This window comes from Psammomys obesus, unplaced genomic scaffold (genome assembly GCF_907164565.1).
Source record: "Psammomys obesus unplaced genomic scaffold, mPsaObe1.curated_primary_1811, whole genome shotgun sequence".
NCBI classification, from domain to species: Eukaryota; Metazoa; Chordata; class Mammalia; order Rodentia; family Muridae; genus Psammomys; species Psammomys obesus.
In genome coordinates, this window is record NW_026596256.1 from 3,811,981 (window position 1) to 3,830,682 (window position 18,702).

At 42.2% G+C, this 18,702-nt stretch overlaps 1 protein-coding gene across 2 annotated transcripts in view; it reads right to left on the reverse strand.

Annotated features, from left to right (window-relative positions):
• Positions 1-18,702, reverse strand: part of Frem2 (FRAS1 related extracellular matrix 2) — a 128,568-nt gene that overhangs the window by 100,860 nt on the left and 9,006 nt on the right. For both annotated transcript variants that reach the window (XM_055596878.1, XM_055596879.1), the window contains exon 2: positions 16,994-17,083. In XM_055596878.1, coding sequence (XP_055452853.1) covers positions 16,994-17,083 — 90 coding nt within the window. The remainder of the gene's footprint in view (positions 1-16,993; positions 17,084-18,702) is intronic.

The window sequence follows — 18,702 nt, forward strand, 5'->3', positions numbered from 1 at the left end:
AATCTGCGTCCCTCTGCCCAAGTCACCTTGAGGCCAGTGAGACCAGACAAAGAGCCAGGCCCTACATCTGAAGCCTGTAGAGACTCCTGCGGCCAGCCCACAGCCTGCTCCCGGGGCCTTGCTTTTACCACAGAAACGGCGACAGAGGTGCGTGCCCATGTCCTCTCCCTGCGTCCTGACTACCCTGGGGCTTCACTGTGTGACCTTCTACAACATCGGGCTGGCCACTGGAAAAACAGAGAGCTTTTACCATTTGTTTGTTATATGTGAATCTGTGTATGCAGGAGTGCATGTGTGTGGCGGAGCCTGTGGAGGGCAGAAGAGGGCACTGGATACTCTGGGACCAGGAGTCATAGGTGGTTGTGAGGTGCCAAGCAGGTTCTGAGAACTGAACCTGGGTCTTCTACAAGACCAGAGAGTGCTCTTGACCCCTGAGCCATCTCTCCAACCCTGGATGTTTTTATTTTTAAATGTTATTATATGTGCATGAGTGTTTTGCTCACGGGTACATATTTGCACCACGTGCCTGTCTGGTGCCTGCCACCCTGGAAATAGAGGACATGAAACAGAGACAGTCCACAAGCAGGGTAAGAAAAGAAAGAGAAGAGTAGAAGTACTGGGGCCTGGGCCACAGCTGTTAGGGACACATTCCTAATGACTAGAAAATACCCCACCTCCTAACATATCTACCACTTCTCAGCAGCACCTCACTGGAGACCAAACTTTCACTGTACGAACCTTTGGAGGGAACTTAAGATTCAAATTAAAACGTCTTTCCTAAGGCCCACACATACTCATCACCATTTCACAGTGCAAAATGCATCCATTCCTTCTCCCAAGATCCCCACAGTCCTCACTGTTCAGCCTTGCTCAAAAGTCCCAGGGTTAATGTCAAGGTAAACTCAGGTGTGAGCCTCTGTAGGTAAAACCCCTAGGTGACTCTGCGCCCCCAAAGGGGAGATCCTCCTCTCTCTCACCCAGCAGCAGTTCCACCCCGGTAGGATAAAAACTCGCTGTCCAACTTGCTGTTCTGTCTGGCACCGAGCCACTGTCTGAGTAGCTTTGGTACCACGGGGAGATAACAAGCTTGCATTTGTTCTGTTAACGCACGAGAGTAAAAATGACTTGATTTATGGCTATCAAAATGAACTTTTGCAAGTTTCATCAAGATGACTGCATTCATCAGAGCTAAAATATTTTCCAAGTGGGAGACCATTCCCAGAAACTGGAGCATGAAACAACTGTCATCATTTGCCCTACGGCCTCACAACTTGTTTTACGGTCGGGATAGGCATAGCTTAGCCAACCGCATTTTGTCACAAAACTTACTATTTAACTGCCTTCTGAGCCAGGCTTGAGGAACACACCTGGAAACACAGCATGTGGGAGGCAGAGGCAGGAGGATCATGAGTTCCAGTTTCATATCTATGTGTATGTGCACACACACATATCAATATGCATATATCACACACAGATATGTATATGTATGTGTATGTGTGTGTGTGTGTGTGTGTGTGTGTGTGTGTGTGTGTTTGTGTATGTGGCCCTACCCTTAAATGGACCTCTCCAATTCAACTATTGATAATGTCCTAGCAGTACAGGGCCTATATCAAAGATAGAACTCATGCATTTTCAGAAAGAGAACTTTTTCTTTTAGACCCTCTGAACAGACTGACATATCTCTCTTTTCATTTTGGTGAGTTATTGTGGGATTTAGCCTTTTGCTTCTTCAACTGTGGGCCCTAAATACACATTTACTCTATGGTGGGATCTACCCAATGAGAGATACAATGAGACTCTTCTAGAACATGGATAGTATCCGTACCTTCTCTCATCAATGTGCTGTGTACACCAGGCATTCAGTAAAAAACTGTGTCCGCTTGAATTGACTCCTCCTCTCATCAGTCTCTGCCCACAAATGCAAATATAGTTGGTAGTGGGCCAGTGGTTTTCTTTAGACCACCATGTCTGAACAACCCAGGGGTAAACAAGGATTCTGAGTGTCGTGGAGCTGCTTGTCCATATCCCCGTGCTCGTCTTGGGGGTGGGGTCCTCACTTCGGCACAGCTCCAGCAGCAAGACAGCCCTGGCTAGATTACAGAGTAGGCTACAGGGAAAACCAGCATCACTGCATTCCCTCTTCCTACAACTGCCCTTCTCCCCTCCCCCTCACGTCTTCCCCCTAAAACATGCCATCTGCTAAGGCAGACTATGGATCACCCTTATCTTAAGCACTCAAAGTTTAAATTTTACTTTGGGATTCTTGAAGAGTTTTGCACATCAATCTCAAAAAAAAAAAATTCTTCAAATGTTTCAAGCATCAAGATAGGGTTAGAGTTGGATGTTTTCACACAGAATAATCAATCTTTCGTCCCTTGAATGCCACCAATGTGGTGATAACTCTGAACGTCACTCACAACTTACTGGTAGGCAAAATGATGGCTCCTCTGAACGTCCACGTTCCAGTACCTAAAGTGTGTGAAATCGTTACTTTACACGGCAAGAGGGTCAAGACTACAGTTGGAATTGTGGGTGATAATCAGATGGCCATATTTGTTGAGTGGTCATTGTGGATTATCTAAACAACCCTCCCCCCCAAACAATCCCAAAGTATTTTGAAAAAAAAAAAAAAAAGAAAGAGGGACACAGAAAATTGTAAGGAAATTCAAAGACAGAGCAAAGCCATGAGCTAAGGAATGTAAGCAAACTCGGAGCTGGAAAAGGCAGAAAACCTGGCTTCTGCTATGGAGTTACTGCACCCTTGTCTGATGTAGGGCTTGTAAAGGGTACACCAGCCCCAGGTCATGGCTTCAGTTAGCTGCCCCCATCGCTTGCAGAAAGCATCTTCCAGATCGCCAGCAGCTCACCATCTCTCTCACTTCGCTACCTGTGCAGCAGACATTTAAATCAAGGCACGGGACGCTCCCAGCTTTGTTCTCCTGTGCAAGACTATATTGAATATTTAGCCTTTTCTGGTTCTGTGTGATTTGGGGAGTTTAAAAGTACTTTTTAGGTTTTTCCCCCTATATTCTTGGAAAATGACATTGGGATATTGGCAATAAACGAATTGAATATATAGATTAAGTTGAAGAATATGGACTTTTTTAAAAATAATTTCTTTTTCTGTATGTGTATGTGTTTGTGTCTGTGTGCAAATGTATTACATGGAAACAATATCTATAGATGCCAGAGAGGCATCAGTTCCTTTGGAATTGGAGTTACAGATGGCTGTGAGCTACTTGATGTCAGAGATGGGAACCAAACTCACATCCTCAAGAACAGCCAGTGTTCTTAACCACTGAGACATCTCTCCAGCCTTGGTTTTGTTTTGTTGTTTTGTTTTTTTCTTTTTAATATGGATTCTCATACAGAGCTTCCAGATGGACACACTTGCATACTCTTTGGCTTTGGTGTAGTTAGACCTCTTTTGGACTTTTAACCTTCATGCTATTCTAAATCACTACATCTGTGACAGTTTGTTATAACAATAGGAAATGGGGAGACTTGGAGGAATTCGTCTGTTTGCGTGTTTGGGGTGGTCCAGGGATTGAACCATATCCTTGCACATGGAGCACCTGTTTTACTTCCGGGTTGCTCCTCTGTCCCTGAGAAATCTGTTTTAATTCTTTAAATTTTAGTGTCCTCTTATATTAAATGTAGATAATGAGAACCATTGACTGCTGTTCTAAAAACTGTGTCAGCTACATTGTTAGGATGAAGTGCTGGCCATGTTGGAAATGTTGAATGTGTATCCTCTGTCTCTCTCCTCCCTACCCACCTGGCAAGTGTGCTCATTCTAGGGACAGAGACGCATAATTACTTAGTATTGTAGAATTATTTTCCTCTCCTCTCCTCTTTCTCCCCACTTCTTCCCTGGGTTCCTTCTCTCTCTCTCTCTCTCTCTCTCTCTCTCTCTCTCTCTCTCTCAATAGACTCTTATAAAGCCCTTGAATTCCTTAAGTATCTGAGGATGACCTTGAACTCCTGATCCTCCTGTTTCTACCTCCCAGGTGCTGGGATTAGCAGGCACCACTAATCCTGTCTCAGAATTATCTCTTAAAAGAAATATTTCAGTGTTAGTTTTTACAGCAAAGGAAATCAAAGTCAGTGGAATAAGAGCCATTAGCACACATTAAAAAAAAATTGTTTACACAGGACTTATCACACGAGGATATAAAATGACTTCAGGCTTGGTAGATGCTCTGAATAAGCATGCCAGGAATTCCAAGGTCAAAATAGCATTATAAACTATACTTTCCTCTCTATTAATAATAAGGAGAAGGGATGGCAGAAGGGATCTCGTTCCTATCAATTCTGACAAACAACAGGAACTAAGCAAGATTCTATCTGTTATCAAGACTGAACAGACTTCAGTGGTCTCTAAATACCTTTCACCTGTAAAGCAGAGCGCCGTGATTAGCCATGATAACCAGGTGAATATATTTAAGCATTCTTATGTAAATGCTGACTTGCAGTTGCTTAAATGAGTTGTTAACCACCTAGTAAAACACAAACTTACTGTTTACCATCCTCAGGGGACCGAGGAGGTGGCTCCGTGGTGGTAGTGCTTGCAGTATGGAGACCTGATTTTAAATCCCTGGTACCAATATAAAATGCAAGGGTGTGCATACCTGTTACTGAAGCGTTGGGGGTGGGGAATAGACAGGCAGCTCCTCCGAGCTCACTGGCTAAGCAATATAACCAGAATGGCAGCTTCCAGTTCCGTGAGTCTCTCTCTCTCTCTCTCTCTCTCTCTCTCTCTCTCTCTCGGGGGAGTAAGATAGAAGACACCCTTCTCTGGCCTTTGCATGTGTGTGCACAGGTACAGGTTACCCACACACCACACATACATACTGCATAAACATCACACAAGCACACACACACACACACACACACACACACACACACACACACGCATGCCAAACCCTCTGGATCTATAATTCATCAATATAGAAAAGTGTCCAAAAGATACTAAGAAATTGGAAAGTTCATCTTTAGGACAGAATATGTTAAATAGTGCCTTTTTGGGTAAAATACACGATCTGGGGGGGGGGGAAAATCATAGCTAAGTGCCACTGTGATTTTTGCCTAGTTATTAAGATGATGTTAATGCATATTGTTATTTTAGTTTTTTATTTGGTATTTTCCCATAATGAATGTGTGTGTGTGTGTGTGTGTGTGTGTGTGTGTGTGTGTGTGTGTGTAAAAAGAACACTTCCAGTGAATCCCACTGATAAAGTTCACTATAGTAATCATTCAGGGGATAAAATGGGGATCTTTTCAAGGAAAACATTCATAGTTATCAAGATGAGGACTAAGCTGTTTTTAATCTGAAAGGTTTTGTCAATGACTCTGGGGTCATAGAAGTTCAGTTACTACTTAGTCCCTTCTTGAATACCATTTAGGGATCAGCTTTGACATCCCTGACAATGGTAATTCTGTCCTGTGTATAAGTGTGTAACTGTGTACCTGTGTAACTGTGTGTTGGGATGACAGGAAACAGATAGCAGATAGGATTCTTGCAGCAGCCAAAGGAGTGGCTAGGTGAGCAGGATGGGTGTAAAGACAAAAAAAGGTCTGTGTTGAGAGTGCACAGCACCGGTGCATAGAACAGTGTTCAGTGTGCCGGAGATGGGGACATCTAGGTTCAGGAGGATCGAGTTCTGCTAAAATACCACTTTTTAACTGAAAACGGCAATGTGCTATGCAATGTGCTATCACAGAGAAACAGCCAGGGGCGAGTTCATTAGCTGTAGTTAACAGAGACTAAATGATCAAAACGTTAGAAAGAGTCAGAGTGACCACGTGACCCTTGAGAAAGAACTAGACATGGCAGAACCCGGCTGAGCCGTCTAAATTCCAAAACCCGCGTCAGACAAGGTCTTCACCACAGTCACACACATATTAATGTAATGACTGTGTGATCAACCTAAGATCAACAGAAACTCACAAAAGAGAACTTAAAAGGAGCTTATTCTTAGACACTTTATGACATATTCTTTAGGGGCCTTGCTTACCTCAGAAAGCTCTACTAAAAAAATGCTTCGCTGGTCTGCTTTGTCTCTGCCAATGTGACCTTTGTTCCAGGCGACATGAATAGACACCCTGTGTGGCTCAACTACCTTTCTGTGTTTCCTATAGATGTTTATTCTTACCACGTGCAGCACGGTCTGGGGTAGATGTAGGGAAGGGGTTGCTGACAGTCTCAGCTTGGCCGAAGTGACGCAGAGCAACGGGGATCAAACTGATCCCACTAGCTTGAGGCTATAAACTTGTTCTGTTCTCAGTGCTGTTGGAATGTACGCATATGCTCATCCTAACAACCCACTTAAAGGAGCCGCAGCACCTATACACGCTGAGATATCGTGCAGCAAATTTCTTTCTTTTTTTCCCTAAATGTACACAGACACATACAAGGAAGAGGAGATGTTACACTTCATTAAAATAAGACAGCTTGACATGGCATAAAAGTCCTCGAAAAAGTGAGGCTGGAATGATGATTCAGCAGTAAAGAGCACACTCTTCCAGGGGACTTGGGTTCAATTCCCAGCACCCACATGGTGGTTTACAACCATCCGAGTTTCCAGTTTATGAGTCCTGAAAAGCGAGCTCCATCTTGACTTCATCTATCAGTACAGATACTGGCCGTACGAAAACCTCTCCCATTTTGCAGAGTTAGAAACAGTTTGAATGTAATTGCCTTAGGAGAGCTGAGAATGGGCGTAGCACCGTAACAGGGTAGAGCACTGACAGTAAGGGCAATTTCCTTCCACTTGACTACTGGAACATGGAAGGGTGAAGTCATAAGAAAAGGAAAGAAAAATTTTGGCACGGGGGGATGTTCTTTAGATTGTGAAAGTTGCTTTAACTAAAAGGCAACATCAAAAGAAATGACTTCAAAATTAATGTAAATTTGAGGAGCGCCTGTAAACAGTATGCTCATAGTATTTTAACAATCATTATATGTATAATATGTATATTATAATGTATATAATGTATTAGGACTATTTTATTCATTATAGTAGAATTATACAACTTACAACTTTTAGTGAGCATATGAATACATATATTTATATATTCATATAGTTTTCCATCTTATAATTGGCATAATGACAAAATGATTATATAAGTGGACATATCGTTCTAGAGATGAGCATTCTAAAATACTGCATAGCTACAAGATATCTTCCTGAGGACAAGGGAGCAGTATGGAAGCCTGCAGCCTGGGCTGAGCCTCATGCAGGCGCAGGGCGTGGAGGAAGAGGGAAAGGCTCGATGCTGGGTGCTCACCGCAGCGCACTTCCGTGCCCAGCAATCTTCCCGCTTAGTCAGAACTGGCCTGCAGGTTTGTTCATCAAGGGGCAGAGTCTGGAATTTACACTTGGCCTACCAAAGTGAAAAGCAGAGAGAGATGGCTGGGTGGTTGGGAGCACTAGCCGCTCTTCCAGGGGACCAGAGGACCTGGTGCCCAACTCTGGGCCCTATGAGCACTGATGTGTACACAGGGTGCATAGACATTCCTGCAGACAAAACACCACACACATAAAATAAAAAGGAACCAATTCTCAAACAACAACAACAACGAATCTCATGCCTGTGATCCCAGCACTCGGGGAGGCAGAGGCACGAGGCTCTCTGTGAGTTTGAGGCCAGCCTGGTCCACAAGGGAGTTCAGAAGAGCCAAGCCTACAAAGAGAAAAAAAATAAATAAATAAAATAAAATAAAATAAAATAAAATAAAATAAAATAAAAACAAAAAAATAATAATAATTAAAGGAAGAAAAGAATTGCAAAGAGCAATCTAATTTATGCCCGATGCAAAGGAAAGAATATTTTTCTTAACTATTTAAAAACAGACATGGGTATATTTAGGTGACTGTGGAGGCAAGATATTATTTCTGGGTCAGAGATACAGCAAAATGGCAAGAGATCTATTAGAAGAAATGTGTGCATTTACTGGATGCGTATTTATTTAACAAAGTAAGCAACTGTTAGGAACTGAAGAGCTACCAGTGAAAATAGGAGGAAAAAATCTCCCCTTTTCACGGACACTGCCCTATATTATTAAAAATCTTAGGAAGATTTACACGGCACCAGCTTTGAACCAGTCAGTATCTGAAGCAGTCTCTGTCTGCTGGGTTACTAAAGGCTGAATAAGCTTGTAATGGAAACAGGAGCCAGGGATTACATGGGATTGCAGCTCATCAGAAATTCAAAAGGGAGGCAAACTGGCTGGGTTCAGGAACTGGGTGGATATTGACAGTGAGTGTACTGAAATGATTTTGGGGTCCAGACTGCAAGAAGAGGTTTGAGAAAACAATTTCTTAAATGCGGTTCTACATACTGTACAGCCACAATGCAGTGGCCTCAGTTTTCAGCCATCTCTGCCCAAAAGGAATAGAATCATGGGAAGACAAAATGGCTCTCTCCTGCCTCCTGGATTTCTCAAGCCCTCTGAGCAGTTCCATGGCTTCCTCTTCAGTTTCTGAAGTGGCTCTCCCCAACACTACGTGAACTACTCTTTTCAGCGTGCCTGTGTCCCACAGCTGCCTAAGCGAGTCGAGGGGAGCAGGTGGCCTTGCCAAGAAGGTGAATGACTTTCCCTGCTTAAGAGCAAGCACCAAAGGGAAGAGCTAGTGCCACTGCCCTCCAGCTGAAGGAATGTCGCCAGGGTGGGACAAAGAGAACTGTGGCCGAGGTTCCTTTATCCAAGGTGGCATGAAGGGTGTTATTTTCCAAGCACAGATCAAAATTAACACAAAGAACAAAGGACTACTTATATATTAAAAAAAAAAAAAACTAAACATACTATATAATTATCTTTTAACCTTTTTTTAGTTTCTTTGTTCCAATGATGCTAAAACTAGTACAAGTTTTATATTAAATGGTAATTAGCTATAACTGAATAATTCATTCTGGAGAGTTTTCCAGGCAACATTTAGAATTCTAAATGCAAATCAACTAAAGGTACACTTCAGTTTCCTTAACATTAAATGTTTCCTGAACATAAAATTATTGCTTATATACAGCCACTTTGCAAGCAGGTTTTTTTTTTTTAAGTCAGAGTCAAATTCATTGACTAATAATTTTAGTAAATTTACAGTATCTGTTTCAAAATTGAACATGTGATGAAGATTCTTTCTCATCTACATAAATATTTTGGCCCTAAGGAAATGAACATTAAGAAATCAGCCAGATACCTGATAAAACAGGGTCAGATGAAAGGGGAGGAGACCTCCCCAATCAGTGGACTTGGAAAGGGGCAGGGAGGAGATGAAGGAGGGAGGGTGGGATTGGGAGGGAATGAGAGAGCGGGATACAGCTGGGATACAGAGTTAATAAAATGTAACTAATAATAAAAATTTTAAAAAAAGAAAAAAAAAAAAGAAATCAGCCTAGGCTGGGCGATGGTGGCATGTGCCTTTAATCCCTGCAGAGGCAGGGGGATATCTGTGAGTTTGAGGCTAGCCTGGTCTACAAAGCTAGTACCACACAAAGAAACCCTGTTTCAAAAACAAAAACAAGAGAAATTAGTCTATGTGTGCACACAGGACAATATCACCCATGTTTTACTCATTCATCATATTTTCTCCAAGTTCAAGTTCAGTAAGTCTCACTTTTCCTTATTTGCGGTAAGGATTAAGTATGTCAATTTGTCCCTTTGACCAGACTGGCATTTCAAGAGACACATGGCCTTCACACTTAAAAGGTAGAAACTTAATCATTGTAGCCTATGAGTAAAATTCACTTATTACCCAGTCTTTACTTACAAAAACCACAGGATTATAAGATCTTAAATACTAGAAAGTTTTCCTCTAATCTCTCAAGCAAACAATTATCTCTGTTAATTAAAGGCTATCTTATCCTATAAATTGTTCCACAGGCAACATTTGGCTTTTGAAGGAATGTGTTAAGTACATGTGAATGTACAGAGCACGCACTTTTCAGCAACCTTAGAAGAAAATGTCATAGAGTCTGCTCTTCTCACTGTTTACGTGTGTGAATATCCTCAATGGTACATTTGTTTGAGTGTATATCTGTCACTATGCAGGCTCTCTTTCTCTATGTGTGTGCATGTGTGGTATACAAATATATGTATCATATGTGTGCATGTATATACATGAAGCACAATTAGGTAATTTGTGTGTATAGACACAGAAATGCATACATATATGCATTTATACATATGTATACATATACACGAAGCACATTTAGGTGATGTGTGTACATATATATGTATGTATATACACAAAACACATTTAGGTGGTGTGTGTGTATACATGAGGCATATTTAAGTGATTTGAAGATCTGAATACATATTGAATGTTTATAGTGTCTTCAGCCTGTGTTCCAGAGATTTCCATATAAAACCAACCTGTGACTGGACCTTTGTGCAGTACATGTTTTTGGAGTTCTGGTTTTGGCAATAATAAGTTCCTGTCTTTAACCTTCAATCTTAGAGAAAATATATTCTCAGGTGTTGGAAAGGAGAGAGCAAACAAGCTGACAGGGCTTGGGAAACAAGGAATTTATATATCTGTTATTTAAAAGCAGAGAAAATTTCTCATGACAATCTTAGTTAGGCCACTGAGCACCTACAATATGGTTTTGAAGCTTTCATAGGTTTCCTACTCTGCATTGAGTAAAAAGTTCATCGCCTTTCCAACTGTCATGTCTGTAGATGCCCCGCCTGTCAGTCAAATCCTGTCAGTCAAACTGTGCAGACAGTCACTATGAAAGGTAGAGGGAAGAAAAAAGAGAAGGAAGCAAGGAAAATCCAGAAGCAGAGAGACACATGAAGAAGCTTAAGTAAAGGGAGACGGGAGACGTTCTGGGTGGCCACATGCCCCTGTAAATCACAGCACCAAGAAGGCCGAGAAAAGAGGGCCAGAATAAGACTTTGCCTCAACAAACCAAAACAGAGCTAAAGAGAGGCGGGAAGGTAGCGGAGAAGAGAGGAAGGAGAGGCGGGAGAGTCCTCACATGCTCCGGAAGGGACAGCAGCTAGACAGCAGCACCTCTCTGCAGTCAGTGTCCCCTGGAAACTGTGATGCACAAATGACAAACTTTCCGTACATCTTCCTACGCAGTCCTCAAAAAAATCCCATTAGCCTCTCACTATTCTAACCCCCTCTTTACAGCTGAGAATGGCCAAGTTGAGATGTGGCTTGAGATCACGTCTCCAGTGATGCAAAGGCTCACAACAGCATTTGTTAGGACTCCCACTTTGAAGATGGCTAGACAGGCAGAGAAGCAGAATCAAAGGCCTCCCTGAATCCACAAAGAGCCAAGACTTCTCATAGTCTGTATGTCCAAATCACCTGGGCTTCATTCCCCAACTCTGTATCAGGGCCCTGTCTCCTTCACCTTGGCGCACAGCACTGTCATTCTGGCTGTGAAAACCAGAATTATGCCCACACCCCACTCCTTCCTTCCTCTAAAATGAACCAGCAAGAGGTTATGCAGTTAGACTCAAAACTGTGGGAAGGCTATCCTCTCATCTCTGTGTCTTGTTTTTTTACTTTGAGATAGGATCCTGCTTTGTAGCCCTGGCTGGCCTAGAGTTCGCTATGTAGATCAGGCTGGCCTCGAACCCAGAAATGCATCTGCCCGTCTCCCAAGTACTGGAATTAAAGTTGTGTATCAGCATGCCGGGCCCTCTCAACAAACACGTCACAGAGTCTTACTGCCTCAACCCTACCAGGCTCACACTATTGCTCTTGTGTCAATTCTCTGCAGCTGGAAGACCTGCCTCCCAGAGCACAAACTGGAACACGTGACTTCCTTGTTTTAAAATGAGCATACCTAATTCACTGAGCGCAGGGGCTGGGCACCATGGTCTACAGTCCAGCTGACCAGCCTTGTTTCAGCCTTCAATCTCTCTCTCTCTCTCTCTCTCTCTCTCTCTCTCTCTCTGGTTTGTTCTTGAGCTCAGGCATGCTGGCAGTCTTCTGCTCAGCTAAACACCAGACCCCAGACCTTTGCACATGACTCTATTCTCCCTCTTCTTCCTGCAGTACTTCCTTTTATACTAAGCCTAAGTTTAAGCATCTCACGGCAGAGAGACCTTTCTCCGAGCTGCAGTTCTACCTTATAAATTCCAGAATGTTCTGTCTGTTGCTTTAGCCTCAGCATAGATTCAAGGTCAGACTGTCAACATATTTATTTATATATATTTATAAATTTATATGTATGTATTTATTGTTGTTTTCCAACATCCCAGGAAACACTGGAAATACCCTGGGAACATCAAAAGCATTTGTTGACTAAGTAAATAAAGAAACAAAGACTCTTTATAGCAAATAAGTTTGACCATAGAATCTCTGGCCTTTCTTCTATATCACACTTAGTTTCCTGGTTACATTTCTTTGGCTCTACAAAATACATAATAATACTGATTACATTGTAAACTTGACCATGGAAACCAGCCTTTCCTTTTGTCTCAGCCACACAGGACAAACACACAAGATATAGAATAAAATAGCACTGAGCTTTAGAACATATACCACAGATAAACATTTGGTTCGGTATTACGGTGTTTTGGTTCCCCGTGAAAGAAAATTTTACTTAGCTTTTAAAGGGCACCATTATTTCTTTTGGGTGTAAATACGGATTCATGTTTCTCTATAGGGATTCAATCACTGTCACTGTCAAAGTTTTCAAGATTTAAGTAAACTACCTTCTGAAATGAAGCCAGGCGTGTGTTAATATGGTGTGGACTTTGGGGATGTGTGTAAAGACAGCTGATCAAATCTGAATTGCACTTTCATACCAGAAGAGTAACTTCTTTCATGGATGCTAAGCAGGTGTATTTTTAGAGCCATTCCCTGAAGGCAACAGTACACCAAAGAGAGACTTTTGATGACTTGCACCACTATTCTGGACTGCTCAAAGAATGAAGAAGGGCTTACAAACATTAGCCACAGTAGCTAGTCCTCCACAAGATTTTGGCCCTTGTATTGTGTCCATGTTTAAAGCAATTTTTACCAGTGCCTGGCATTGCTTCACCACCATGTAATTAAGGCCCTGGCTCTCCCCCTCCCACCCTTCCTCTGCTTCTCCTGCCATTAGCAATTGACTTTACAGCCCAGAATACAAGGTAGGCTCAACGTCAGGCCTACCTTCCAATGCCTGTACTCACAATTTCATTTTCCTACACTTTGTACCTATTTATATTTTTCAGCCCTTACTTTAAATTCAAGCTAGTATGTAATAATTATTTTGCCTCCAATCTTGAAGTGACAGCCAGCTTTGAGTCAAAACTCCTGTTCCTTCTTTCCAGAATAAAGAGGTTCCCATGACCTTTTGTATTTGAGTATTTAATTTGCTGAATTAAAAACTTAAAAGCCTTGACCTTAACTGACGTTTCATAGACAGAAATGACATTGTGACTTTACCATCTCAAGGTACTATTTATATCTCTCAGTGGCTCATGAAGGAAAGATCTGGGAGGATGGGAATTTGGCCACCAAAAAAGCATATTCAAAGACAGTAGCAACAATAACAACAAAATGACCTGGCTGTGGGTCAGGCATATTATAATAGCCATCACCGATTACTATTATAATAACTGCTATCCAGTTCCAGTGCCAGGAATGAGTTAGAGTGCGGAGCTGAGTTAGACTGCATGCCTGGGACACATGAGAACTTGGAGGAGGAAGTGACAACCCAAACCAGTTTCATGAAGAATAAAATAATGTTCCTCTTACATTGCTTATTAAGCCATGTGGTCACATATCCTAATCTTAGCTCATCTTGAAACATTCTAGGGGAATGTAGTTCAGTGGTGCAGCACTTGCCAAGCATGTAGGAGGCCATGAGTCTGACCCCTCCTCCAAGAGCCCCCAGTCTCCCACGACCATCCTGGAGCAGAGCCAGAGATCTTGAGACTTAAAACAAACAACAACAAAAAATGAGTGGTTAAAAAAAAAAATAGAGACAGCACCACTCTAATAAGTCTTGGGCATACTTTACATGAAGACAGCTTTCTAATTCTCTAGCTATTGACTGTCTCACATGTCCCAAAATAATATATATAAACTGGGGTGACCAAACCAGAAAAGGACTTGCTGAAAATTATGGGCTGGCCTTAGAAATTTAGTAATGTAAAAAGTGCTCATTTCTCTTTAAATTTTAAGTTGTGAAGTTGTTTACACAATAGACCAGAAATATTTCTTCCCTTGGAAAATGCCTCTTTAAGAATAGTAACAAGAACTCTGAATTGGGGGACTTCCTATCCTATGTTCACCTCACTGAAAATTCAGATCACTCTTCACAGTGGTTGTTTCCTTGTGCTTGTAAATGTGGAAGCTTAGCTGGGAATCCTTCTCAGTGCTGTGGGGATTTAAATTAAAGCTAGAATAAGAGAATGTTTTCAAGGAATGCCAAGGTTCCACAGGAAACCACTACAAGACTTCTCCTGGGGTACCATTTGATCAATTCTTGCATCAAAACGAAGGGCTTTTGTTTTACCTTTGGCTTCATTCATTTTAACACTTGTGCTGTAAGTGCCACATGTTCAAGTCTGAGTAGGTTCTGAGGGGAAAAGGCTGTCTTGGGATAAAGGCATTCTTTTTGTGGTGATGGAGTCCCACAAGGTGAGCTAACTGTCACAACAGGACATTCCTGCTGTAAGTAAAGCTAGGGGTATAAAGCACCAAGAGGATGGCTAACTCCTCTTCCTGGCACAGGGAACAGATCTGGAGAGGAAATGACATCTGAGCTGAGGGAGATTAAGTCATTAGGGGTGAAGGTGGAACATACCTGAAACAGTTACTTGGCTCTGGCTTCACATCACAATAAACAGCTAGAGTAATTCCTTGGAGAGAAATTTACAAAGGTTCCCAGACCACTTTTATGTTGGAGTACCTTGCAGTGTCAAGAAATAAACTGGAGTAACAGGAACAGGGCTACAGAGTTGAGGACCATAGGACATCTGAAGTATTTTGGAATAAAAATGAACAATCTAGAAGACACTCTGCTTTCTGTACTATCCATAGGCAGACAGAATTCTGATTCCACTCATACCTTACTGAGCGGAATTCCCAGAAAGCTTGGTATGCAGAGTGGAGTCTCTGCTCTCTTCTATCTGTCAAGAGTGGGGAGGCCATGGGTTCTCACTGTCTGGGGGAGGAGCCTGGGACTCAGTTCAACCTTTATTTGTCTACTTGAGCAACTTGAAGAGGCTAGTTACCTATTTCTGTGACTCAGTTTCCTTACTAAACTTAGAGGGATGTGGTGGAAGCAAAATTGCATGGGTAACAATCAGTCATATAGAAGGTTTAAAGTCTAGTTGGGAGATCTAAGAACCTTGTACATGCTTGTGTGTTCTATGATACATCACGTAGAAAAATGATTATTTCTCTTTAAGCTTTAAGTTGTGGGATTGTTTAGACAATATACTTTCTTTCTGAAAATGCTTCTTTAAGAACAGTAAAGAACTCTGAACAGCATCATTGTTTCAAGCACTGAGACAGTAGGGGCCTCCTGAGGTAAAATCCACCACTATCCATTTCTCGCTAATCTTCCCTCCCATTACTGGGTAATTAACATCAAAGCTCTTCAAACCCAAAATGTCAGGAGTGTGTCCCACGACCCATTTCTTAAATGGTAAATGGTCACCCACTCGTGACCAATCGTAACAGGAGAATCCTGTGACCAGCCAGGTCCTAACCACGCACGACCAAACCTGAAGCAAGAAGATTTAGGCTTCTGCTTTCAAATCATGACTTCTCCTCTTCCTGATCCTTGATACAAAATTCTAGTTTATTTTTAAAAAGAGCTGAGGATTGGGTTTGTCACAGAACTTCCTTAGCTAGTTGCCATTCTAAAAACAACCCTGTGGGTGTGAAGAAGGTGACTTCAGTGGGTAGGAAAGACACTTGGACATTGAAAGCTTATATTCTTAGGCAGCGGTGCCTGACAGCTGCCCAGGTGTGAGATACCGGAAGCTGAGGACACGTTCCTTAGATGACTTAGCAGTGTATGTACCTTCTCTGCATAAGACAGAGGGTCACTGAGGCTCATACTGTGTCCATCTCACCAGGACATATAAGATATTCCTGCCCTTTGTGTCTTACTTCCTACAAGTGTTAGACCATTTGCAAGATAACATGAAACCCCGTTTAAAAACCAAGTGGAGTCAATTATAAGATACACAAACGTCTTTCTGCTGTTCCAGTCTTGCATACTCCTGTTTAATCTGTCAAAAGGAACTTTTCTTACATCTGAGAGGTTCGAGTACATTCTGTTTAATAGTCACTTGCCAGGATCAAGCTGAGTCCTATAGGCTACCCTTGTGGCTAGGAAGGTACAGAAGGATATCTCTAGAATATTCTGCCCATGTGAAACCGAAGCAGGCCTGGGATGGGTGATAGGAATATTGCTTCTTGTCTAGAAGACTCAGGTAGAAAGGCACATACCAGTTTCTGCAGGGTTCTTCAAGCTTGGCCTAGGAAACCTTTTAGCTGGACCAACTCACAAAAATCCCCCAAGCTAAGATCATTCAATACCCTGATAGTGGGGCTACAAAGCCAAGTTTATTTATCACAGAGTTCTTGTGGAGTAGAGGCAGGACCCAAATGAAAATTAGAAAAGGGCAGCCCGTTTGGAGAAGACACACCAGGGTGAGCTGTGATGGGAGCAGGGATGGATTCCAGCATCTTCCTGCTGCCTGAGTAATCTTAACAACTGGACAGAGGAAGCCTGTCTATACAGATCTCTCTTTCTCCTTCTCCTCCTCTCTTTCTTCTCTGTCTCCCTTACAAACCACAAGACAGAAGCGATATAACATTATAACATTTACCCATATCCACTAAAAAGTGGGATTCTGCCAGTTTAAAGTGACTAACTCTTCATAACAGACACAAAACCCACTCTGCATAAAAGCAAATGAACACAAAATAACACCTGATAAAGATTTCTTGTAGCAATGTTGTCAAGGAGCAGCCAAAATAAATCAATAAAAAGGCCACCCAGTGAATGGGATCCTTACCGTCATCTTCCACTATGAAATTGAACATGTCACTTGTGGCATTTGCTCTCTCTCTCAAGACATAGCATATTTTCATGTCATCAATGTCAGCTGAAAAAAAAAAAACACACAACAACAACCAAAAGGCAAGGTGGTTAATTACTGTAGCAAAACTGATGACTTGTACTTACAATAAATCCTATTGGCTATTATGTTACTGAAAACCTGTTTAGATCCCCTTTTCCGGGAAGGGATGATGCTTCAGTTCTCTATCTCTGAACTCCTTAATGTCAGCTGTCTCATAGAAATCTGATCCTGCACACAGATAGAGGGCCAGACTTAGACTGTAATAATAGCAAGGTGATGCCCCTTTCCACCGAAGGAGTGGCTATTAAATACGGCATGGCAAGCTCCATGACAGGTGGAAAGGAAGATATTTTGAGGCATGGCAGATTTCCTGGGCCTCTTGAAATCAAGTGCTTTGCCTCCCTTGTTGAGTGAACCCTACAGGAAGCCAAAGAAAAGAGCAGAGGTTTTCTTCCCAGTGGTAGTGCTTTTTTTCTTAATTGGTGTGACTGCTCTTAAAGCTTCAATGCATGGTAGAGGCTTTAGCAGCTCAGTGTCCCCTTTCACTGCTTCTGAAATCATGTGCTTAGATCTGATGATGTTACTAATACACAATTTAAAAAAAAATCATCTATCTTATCAGCTCTTCTCCTTAAGGATGCCTCACATACTATGTAATGAAACAAAAACCACTCTGTCCTGTGATTCCTTAAAATACTTTCATCTTTGATCTGGGCCAGGCAGTGAGTTTTAAAAATTACACAAACTCGGAATGTGGCTAAGGACACTGTCAAGAAGGTGTGTAGTATTTGTCTCCTGTGTGTTTATAGGTTTTCTAATTTCTAAGGGTTCTTTTAGGTCTGTGCTATGGAGCGCACAGGGGTTAAACCAAACACAGTATGAGAAAAGTATCTCGAGTGAGCAGAGCACTTAGAGTCGGCATGTTCTGCCATAGACTTCTGGATCTTTTCCTAGGAGAGATGACATGTGAGCTGTACCCTGCCTCACAGCTCTGAAAGAAGATGCAGTTATAAGCAGTAGGTAATGGGGAAGTCTGCTTTTTAGTTCATAGACCAAGTCCACATGCATTGCACCCCTCTAGTAAATCGCGACCTCTACCATAGTGTCCTCGCACTAATGTTTATATGAACCAGCGCAGGCATCTTTCCTAGCAGATTAAAAACCTCTGAAGTTGTTTCTTCCCCCCCCCCCCCCCCCCCCGCTTTTTTTTTCCCCCCCCCCCCCCCCCGCCGCTGTTTTTATATGCCACAGCCCCCTGCTGAAGGTTTTTTTCAGTCAGCAAATGCTCTCGTGAGTCTTAACTTGAAATGAAAGTGCCGAGTGGTCTCACCCACTCCCCCACCTCTGCCTTAGCCTGCCCTGAGTCTCTGAAGGCTAAGAGGCATAGCCTGGACACTGCCCCGGCATGGTCTGTTTTCTCTGAAAACTCAACTTACGATCTGTTGTTTGGTAAGGAATGACTGATCGCACATCCCCCAGTATAGCAGCCATGACCTGTAGCCATGTGGAAACTCTTTTCTAACCTTCTCAGTGTCTCTTGTATTTTTGTTTGAAAATCTAAAGACACCATTTGAAGAAAAAGAAAAGAAGAAGAAGAAGAAGAAGAAGAAGAAGAAGAAGAAGAAGAAGAAGAAGAAGAAGAA